General features: G+C 40.3%; 1 protein-coding gene across 6 annotated transcripts; it reads left to right on the top strand.

Moving 5' to 3' along the window:
* The first annotated feature begins 465 nt into the window (after window positions 1-465).
* LOC110528195 (protein lifeguard 2-like) lies at window positions 466-9,448 on the top strand. 6 transcript variants are annotated; one of them, XM_090241423.1, is made up of 13 exons: window positions 558-842; window positions 1,901-1,939; window positions 2,410-2,464; window positions 2,735-2,802; window positions 3,059-3,123; window positions 3,243-3,296; window positions 4,899-4,952; window positions 5,271-5,310; window positions 5,464-5,501; window positions 5,965-6,052; window positions 6,175-6,270; window positions 6,581-6,634; window positions 6,813-9,448. In XM_090241423.1, exons 1-13 carry the CDS (start codon window positions 828-830, stop codon window positions 6,960-6,962), a joined length of 816 nt encoding a protein of 271 aa, XP_090097549.1. In that variant the 5' UTR covers window positions 558-827; the 3' UTR covers window positions 6,963-9,448. The 6 variants fall into 6 exon arrangements, 3 of the variants coding, with proteins under 3 accessions (XP_090097550.1, XP_090097549.1, XP_090097548.1); XM_090241422.1 differs by having other exon boundaries at window positions 1,898-1,939; XM_090241424.1 differs by lacking the exon at window positions 1,901-1,939 and having other exon boundaries at window positions 466-842.
* The last annotated feature ends 25 nt before the right edge of the window (window positions 9,449-9,473 follow it).

Below are 9,473 nucleotides of genomic sequence, written 5' to 3'. Positions count from 1 at the left end.
AATTCATTCAGAAAAATACATGGTTGATTAGATAATAAGTTATATGAAATAATGTTTCTAATGGCTCTTGAGGACTATCATTCATGGAATTGTGGAATTGGTTGGGGACTGCTGGTCTAGATAGAGGAAGAGGGAATCAGGGGGAGGAGAGGGCCAGACAGACAGAGAGACAAAGAGGTGGATATTATTGATGGTTTTCTAAAAGGTTTATAAAGTGTATTATTAAAATAGATTTGGATGATGTGTGGGATGGGTTTGACTGGCAGAGGCCCCCTTCCTACTACTGTAATTCTGCTATGGGGGTCAGTATGCTACATAACACACATGTAATTCAGATATGTCCCCCCCCCCCCCCCCCCGTTACTTCAAAATATCAACCACCCCTTTCTGAGTTAAGGCAGTGGTACATTCCTGCACGTCCCAATGCTGGAACCTTACCTGGATGTTGCTCGAACGGCCTCATTAGAGCAGAGATATGGGGGGAAATGCGATCAGGGTTGGAAAGGGATTAACCTCCTAATAGTGCTCTATATAGGGCTTGGTTGGTTGTAATCTGCACAGTGGAGACAGATTCAGCACAGCCACTGTAAGAACAACTTCAATCTCTCTCTTCTACTGTACCACAACTGAGGGAAACCTAGAAGAAAATAACAGAAACAAGACGGAAGGGACACAAAAAGAAAAGGACACAGAGGGAGCTTCATCATATAGAAGGAAATCTACTACTGATGTTGACAAGCCTGAATGACATCATAAGAACAAGGACAACAACAACACCGTAAACAACAGAAAGTCAACACTAAAGGGATTCAAAAAAAGACGCAAACATGACCAAGGGAAAGGTAAAGATGTCTTTCTCTCTTACCAGATTAGTGCTTCAAAGCTGAGGTGAGCAGAAATTGGTTGCTGTTCTGAATTTCCAATTCCAGACATTATTTGTGGTTTTCTCTCTGTGATATACTGTGAATATCATCGAAACTATAATCTAAAAAACTGAGAAAGAGAGATGGACAAATATTTATCTTTCTATAATGTTATACTCATTCACTGTACACGCGTTCCCCTGCTCAGACGTTACATGGATCAACCAATGGTTGTGTGCCACGTCATCGACTGTGCCGCCAGGCACCAGATTGCTATAACATAATATGTGGTTAAGTTATATGTTAAATACCTATCCAGTCATTGTAAGATCTGGCATGCGTCAGCAACGCCTGGGCAGAGGAACGCACCATCTATTGATGTGTTCATAACCAACTGGGAATTTAACAAATACGACTGGGAAAAATCCACTTGAATGACCCTCCAACTGGTAATTACTAGTGGGAAACTCGTCTATCATCTTGAGCTCTCACTTCTCCCACATGCTGACCTCTGACATCACCAACTAAGGAAAGGACTGCGATAACATCATTTTCAGCAGTTAAATGCAACGACAAAACATTATTTATAGAAAGCAATCTATTAATATGGTTTTTGAAAATTATATATTTTTTTACAAGCATGACAACTGTACTTTTAGTTTATGGTTTACGCAGCTTGTAGCCAATCAACATTTGTGAACGAATTTAAAGCATGTGAATGCATCCAACTGGTATTTGTGACATCAAAATTTGTAAATTCCCACCTCCCACTTGGTTACGAATGCAGCATAAGTCGGCAAAACTAAGATGGCTGCCTACTAAGAGTATCCTAATCCTTATCCTATCCTAAACACTGATGAAACATGGAGGCTTGTTTACACTGATACAGGCCTCTACATGTAGCCTATCTGGATTTTCAGTGGATCATGAGGAGTTGAATGCATGAATAGAATCATAGAATACAAAATAGCATGTTCATAAATTGTTTGTTAAACTTCAACTGTTATACTTCACCTGGCCATTTTGTTTTATAGCAGCAAAAGGAAGTTGAGTTGAAAGAAGTTGAGTTGAATGAAGTGAGTTTTATACTATAAGAGTGCAGGGCCGGCTCTAGCCTTTTGCGGGCCCCACTGAGATTTGGTTGGATGCCCCCCCACCTCTTGCGAAAAGTTTTTTTTTATATGGACACAAAACATGACTCAAGAGAACATTAGTCCATTTAAAGCCATGGTTCATCGCTATGTCATTCAGTGACTGACATAACAAGAGGAAACCTGCTCATGCACTACTAAATATCAAATTGACATTTTGTGTATTTTACTATTCAAACTTTCATCCATAGCCTAAGTGTTTTCCATAAATGTTATTAAATTGTGGGGCCCCTAGCGATCGGGGGCTCTACATGCACAACGTGATCCGTGTTAAGGGCGAGCCGGCCCTGTAAGGGTGAAGTGTTTTCTGAAGTTTTGTTAAAGTGTCTTTCAGTTTGATACTACTTCTAACGACTGGTATCTCTGACCATTTGTGTCTCTCACCATACATTCAGGTGTCTCCAAAGACAGGCAAAGAGTACCCACCCAGCTATGAAGAGGCTACTGCAGGTAATATCAAAACGTCTTTGTATCTATAATAGTCAGTTACACAGGAATATCTCATCCCCTTTAACAATGGGCTCCTTTATGGCTACATTATGTAGTGCTCTTCTTCTGCATCCGGTTGCACACACACACACACACACACCTTACTATAGAACAAAGGTAGATGGGCAGCAACGAACATTACAGCGTGTGATGTACCCAGAGGATAGAGGTGAATCCTTACACACATCTGCTGTTTTAACAAGATGTTTAACCCTCTTCCCTCCCTGTCAGACTATGAGGAGATGCAGACCCAGTTCTCCTGGGACGACCAGGCCGTCAGGAGGATCTTCATCAGAAAGGTACTGAAACAGGGAGGGACAACCTGGACTTATAAGAAATACTCGTCCAATTAGAAACACTCATTTTTGTTTTCCGTTGCAAAACGTTTTTCCACTGTGTGCCCAAATGAATACGATCCAGATAATAATATTACTGTAACTGAGCTACACTGACTTCTTTAAACATGTCACCCATGCATGATCCAGCATGCAGTATAGTATACTGAGGGTGTATCTTGGCCATCCCCTCTTATTCCTCCTCTCTGTATTGTTAAAGGTCTATGCCATCCTGATGATCCAACTCTTTGTGACTGTGGCCATTGTTGCTCTCTTCACATTCTGGTATGTATCATATCCATTACATTGTAAATATATCCAAAATGAGTGTGTGTGTATGTGTCTGTGTGTGTTTGTGTGAGTGTGTACTCAACATAGTGTAACACTCTCTCATCTCTCCACAGTGCACCAGTGAGGTTTTACATTCAGGCACACCCCCACCTGTACATGTGCTCCTAGTAAGTGACAACAAACATCTTGATTGACATGCCCTCACTTTTCATCAGACGGTTACTCCCAAACCAGCCCCTAGCCCCTTGCCCCTATCAACTCGCTCGCAGGGCCCTCTGTTGTCACGTGTTGCTGGCGGATCTCATAGGGTGACTTCAAGAGTGGCAAGGGGATCAAATAAACCCATCAACTTCGGAACACACTCGAGACTTGAATGATGCAATTCATGTTCCCCATTTAAATAATAAGACAAGCCCGAAATACAAATGAGAAAGTTCCCCCTGTCGTTTTACAAGATATACACCTCAGTAGCAGTTAAATATTTAATTTGGGTGGTATTTCATATGTTACATGTACCAAGCATCAAAATCTGACAAACAAATACAGGTGACTCATAATTAGGCACGCCTCTCCATTATTTTGTGTTAAATTGATCAAACTCAAAAAATAATACAATGCGTTATGCTATACCACTTTGTTCTGAAACCGGCAGCATAGCTGACTCGGTCAAAGTGGCTATAGGAGGGTCTAATTGGGTTGTTCCACCAAGTCAGTATCTTCTGAGAAGTGTAACTTGGTCAACAACATTTTTTAAACCTAATTTTAACATTCTGTCATAAAAAGCATGTTTAACTTAATAAAAAACAAAAAATTTCCCATCTCATAAGGGTTAAATAAAAAAAATACTATAATAAGTGCCTATTAAGTGTCAAATAAAATAACAGGGTTGACCGTAGCAGGGTTGAAGACTTGATCAATCAGCCATGAATCCCCTTGTGACAGAGGGAATGGGAGGTTGTTGTGTGGAACAGGGAGGGGTAATTGAATGCAAGCTTCACCATTTTTAAATGTATTGTTAAAACATTTCTAGCCTGTCTATCTATGCATAACAGGGTTGACATGTTAAGCTCGACCCGCTCAGTTTTTCACCACAACACACCACCAAATGGGTAAAAAGAGATGAACCAGCTCACATGTTTTTACACTATTTGACTATTAGATGTTTCTTTTGAAAAAAATAATGAAAAGGGAATAGTTTCACCATATTAAAACGGGAGTTCAGCTCAAGTAACAGGGTGGATCTTAAAATGAGGGACAGAATGATTCACTGACCACATTAAATAATAATCTTCAGAAATGACTTTGTCAAATAAACAAAATAACTAGAGCTTTACAATTGTGTTGAAAAGTTAAATGAAGCGGGTAAACATTTTCCTTGAAGTCACAGAGGGACATGATGTCAAAATGACCTATTTTGGTACTTCAGCAAGTTTATATTCATATAAAATCTGACTGATTTAATTCCCCATGTTGTCTAAATTAAAGGGCACTTAATTTAATATGATAGGCTTTCAAAATTCAAATTCAATATTAGTACACAATTTCAACTTAAAATATCAGAGGGCTGCAAAATACACTCATTCTGTGGAATGAGCCAATTAGCCCCTAAACCCTCCATAATTTTCACTCCCTCAGTTTTGGGACACTTGTGCATATTTCCGAGGCGTGCGTGAACGTGCAAATAACAGGGTGAGGGGAAGGGAGTGATTTGGGATTCAGCCATGTAATTGTGCTAATAATGAACTGGTTTCTTTTTTGGCTTTCGACAGCATGATGTTCTTGGCCACCTACATTGCACTGAACTGCTGTGGTGAACAAATCAGGTAATAGTCTCCCTCCTATGAAAATGACAATCTGGGCAGTACGCAGCACTTACGTCACATCTGGGCTGTCACGTCAAAAACCAGATGGGACATTCAATCAATCAAATAGTTAAATGTAGTTTTAATATGCATGAACACCAACACTTTACACATGTATTAAGCAGATATAACACGTTAATACGGTATTTCTAACATCCTTCATAGATTAGGGTTGTGATCATCCACAGTAAATGGTAGTCATACAATGATGGTAGAATGATAACATGCAATATGAAAGAGTGAATTTACCATCCTGAATTCTCTTCATCTCTATAACAGGAGGCAGTTTCCCTGGAACCTCATTCTGCTGTCTCTCTTTGTGAGTATAATGAGGAATAAATATTAGAGCAATTCAAGAGAATAGCATGTACCCAATAGTCTCCCTGCCCGTCCGTCTGTCTGTGTACCTCATTGACTCTGCTCTATACCTATCTTGGCTCTGTCTGCATGCCTTCCTCTCTCCTGCTTTCAGACTCTCAGCCTGGCCTGCATGATGGGCTTTGTGTCCAGGTAAATGACTAACTCGTGTGTTTCATGTGTGGGTAGGGTTGGTTGGGGGACTCAGATGTTGACATAGGTGGGGCTAGGAGTTTTTCCTGGCCAGGTCACAGGAACCGGTCAAACTCCTGGCCCAATTACAAACATATGTTGAAATAAATGATGAAGATAAGATGAAGATAAGAATGAACACATCTATCAACATCCACATGGATGGGAGGGATGACTACAATTCACATTTTAGTCATTTAGCAGAAACTTTTATCCAGACTAACTTAGTGCATTCATCTATAGATAGCTACATCTAGGTGAGACAACCACAGATCACAGTCATAGTAGTTACATTTTTCCTCGTGAAAGTAGTTATCAGCAAAGTCAGTGCAATTAGGAAAAGACAAGCAAGTGTTATTGCTTTATTTCTTTATAACTAATTGATGGATTAATCAATGTCTGTCTCTACTCTCTCTCTCTCCAGCTTCTACAACACCAAGTCTGTGGTCCTGTGTCTGGGCATCACTGCTGTGGTGTGTATGTCTGTCACCATCTTCAGCTTCCAGACCAAGGTGAGAAAAATGAACCCATCTTCATAACATTGTTTTATGAGCCATGGCACAATCCAATTGATTGATCATGAGTGCATTTTAACAAAACACCATTATTCTCTCTCCCTCGTTTCCTACTGTAGATTGACTTCACCTCTTACCAGGGAGTCCTGTTTGTCCTGACCATGGTCATGCTGTACTGTTGCATCATACTCTCCATCGTCATCCCTTTTGGATATGTAAGTAGCCTGTCTTGTCTGCTTAGCTTCCATTGACACTGTACATAAGCAGAACTAGATATTGATGGTGTAATGGCTGTGCGTATCTTTCCAGACCGCAATAAGAATAGTTGTGACAGTGAGTTTATATATAGAGTGACGGTAAGGCTTTTGGCCCTCGCTCACCCTATTCGGGTGGGTAGCATACTAGCATGAATAAGAAGGATTAGCTGAAGGGTAATCTCATAGATGATCTGGAAGAGCCCCAGTGTCTTTCCTAAATTAGTGGCCTGTATCTTAGCGCTGTTCGATAACATTCTTACCCCCCCAGGTTCCCTGGTTACAAGCCATCTACGCTGTGATAGGAGCTATCCTCTTCACTCTGGTGAGTGGCAGATATTCAACACACATTCATCATTGGCAAGACCCAGAGTTTTTTCTGGTCAAGGTCACGTGGTCAGGACAAACTCCTGGCCCTAATCATTGGGTTACAGCCTGTAGCAAAATGGTGTACGTGACAATAAAACCCTTTTTTTATCTCTCTCTCTCTCTCTCTCTCTTAGTTCCTGGCGTTTGACACCCAGCTGCTGATAGGCAACAAGCGCTACACTATGAGTCCAGAGGAGTACGTCTTTGCCACCCTGAACCTCTACCTGGACATTATATACCTGTTCAGCTTCCTACTTTCGTGTTTTGGAGGGAGCCGCGACTAATTCTTCTATCTATTTGTCTACCCTTCTGTCTCTCAATCTGTCTGTTTCTCATTTACACTCAGCCCAATCTCTCTCAACCTTAAGTTCTAAGAGCTCATTTCATTTCCGTCTTCTTCTCAAACGACCCTGGCTCTTCTGTGGTCAATAAAAGAGTCTCATGTCGTGACAGACTGTTTACCATTCAATTGAGTAGCTGGGGAGCGAAAGCAAATAAAGATAAACAGCATTAAGGCTCTCTTTTCAATCTGTATCGCTGAAGCGTGACAGATTGCGCAATATAAATGTTTAAGTAATTTTCGATTGAGCTGACATATGCAACATTTACTGTGAATGCAGTCTATGCCAAAGCTGAACTTCCGCAATACGGATTGAATAGAGCCCTAGGCTAATATTAACTAGAACAGGGTTCCCAAACTGACGGTCCGCAGGGGATTTTATTTGGCCCCCCAAGTTTACTGAGCAAATGTTCTTTTTATTTTTGACATAGGCTGTAAAAACACCAACATTTTAATTTTGGAAAACTTTTCCAAAGTATTCCCACACATAATAGAGCGATACACTGAGTATACCAAACATTAACAACACCTTCAGAACAGCCTCGATTTGTCAGGGCATTGACTCTACAAGGTGTCAAAATCATTCCAAAAGGGATGCTGGCCCATGTTAACTCCATTGCTTCCCACAGTTGTGTCAAGTTGGCTGGATGTGCTTTGTTTGGTGGATCATTCTTGATACACACAGGAAACTGTTGAGTGTGAAAAACCCAGCAGAGTTGCAATTCTTGACACAAACCGGTGTGCCTGGCACCTGCTACCATATCCCGATCAAAGGCATTTAAATCTTTTGTCTTTCCCATTCACCCTCTGAATGGCACACATACACAATCAATCTCTCAACTGTCTCAAGGCAAAAAAATCCTTCTTTAACCCGTCTCCCCTTCATAGACACTGATTGAAGTGGATTTAACAAGTGATATCAATAAGAGATCATAGCTTTCACCTGGATTCACCTAATCAGTCTATGTCGGGGAAAGTACAGGTGTTCCTAATGTTTTGTACACTCAATGTATATTTGATAATATACTAATTTTACTGAAACAAGGTTTGAAATGATTATGTTTAGTCAAATATAGCTGTTTGGGCTTCTTGCGTTCAATTTGCAGTCTGCAAATGATTTGTAATTATGTTCTGGTACCCTAAGGGCTAGATGATCTCCGATTCGCACAAGCCGACACCCGTATCGTGGTTGTTTTGGCGTGTCGGAGGTAAAACTGCGTTAAGCTGTCAAATCAACAAGCGGCTCTAGAGATAACTTACCGCGGACACTACCATTGGACCCAACGAAACCACCAGCTGCGTTAGTTCATGCAGCCGCATTACAAGTTCAAACACTCAAATGCGTGATATTCTATTGTCTGCACCTCGATTAAACTGATAGGCTATAAATCCCGCCCATTCAAATGAACATGAAAACATGCATTAGTCTACACTTCCTAACTTCTAACAGAATACGGATAATAAGGGAGTGGTGGTTTGTGACACACAAGAGCAGCTGCTCACTTATTTGTCCGCTCATACGACAGATACACCTCCAACACCGCCAGAACATCTGCCACGTGGATCTCTTCCAAAGCAGGTTATTAACACTCGACCTGATTGAATTGAGGCCTAAGACAGTATGGTACTTTAACTTATTGATCTCTCTAGTCTTCAGGAAAACAGATTTACACTTCCTGTCTGTCGTCAATTCAGCCCAAAGAAAATAAAACAAGTTACCACTGACACGGTCTCTTTCAAAGCATGCAATCTTTCTGTAAATATATCTCCTTCCTGTTTTCCTAAACTACATGTATCATGTGGATTCAGGAAGTCTTTGGAACTCTGCAGGGTTGAGTTAAAAACATTTAATTGTAGTTTTGATACGACAGAGTATCTTCAAATATGTTCGCTAGAGTTTATTCTATTGTCAGTTATTTTGTCAATCTTTATAGATGATGCTATATATATATTCCCACGGTTCCAGGAATGGCAAGATAAAGTTTGAGACTACAATGTGGTTAGAGTGGTTTCTATATGGACGTGAAGGCTCTGCATCTTGTAGGAGTAGCTTTTAGCTACACAGATACATACCCAGATACATACAGATACATACAGATCCATACAGATACATACAGAATCACTTTAAATCAAAAGGGAAGAAGTGAAATGAACGATCATATTAGATCAGAATATTGGTTTATCAGTTACAAGTTCTATTGTGACTTAACTGAGAGGGCAATGTATGGCATTTTGAATGCAGTAGCATTATTACAATGTCAAGGCTTGGTCAATACAATTATGTTTGGGTATTACTATGATAAACTAAAGAGGAAGGAGCTTGCACCTTTTTCATGGGTATCAAACACTTTGCTTACCACATGAAACATTTATATTGAACAAACACAATACAATTTGTTCAACACTAAAATAAACTTGGTATTTATGTAATTGACTTGTGTCTTTTTCCCCCATT

The sequence above is a fragment of the Oncorhynchus mykiss genome, chromosome 7 (assembly GCF_057628025.1).
Source record: "Oncorhynchus mykiss isolate SJ-2025 chromosome 7, ASM5762802v1, whole genome shotgun sequence".
NCBI lineage: Eukaryota > Metazoa > Chordata > Actinopteri > Salmoniformes > Salmonidae > Oncorhynchus > Oncorhynchus mykiss.
Note: the sequence above shows the minus strand (reverse complement) of the source record. Positions and strands in the feature narration are given on the sequence as shown.

Bases quoted from the DNA above. Each gene is read 5' to 3' on its own strand.
- LOC110528195 (XM_090241422.1), top strand. The intron at 5,502-5,964 runs GTAAATGACTAA...CTCTCTCTCCAG, and splicing joins ATGATGGGCTTTGTGTCCAG to CTTCTACAACACCAAGTCTG. The intron at 6,271-6,580 runs GTAAGTAGCCTG...TTACCCCCCCAG, and splicing joins TCGTCATCCCTTTTGGATAT to GTTCCCTGGTTACAAGCCAT.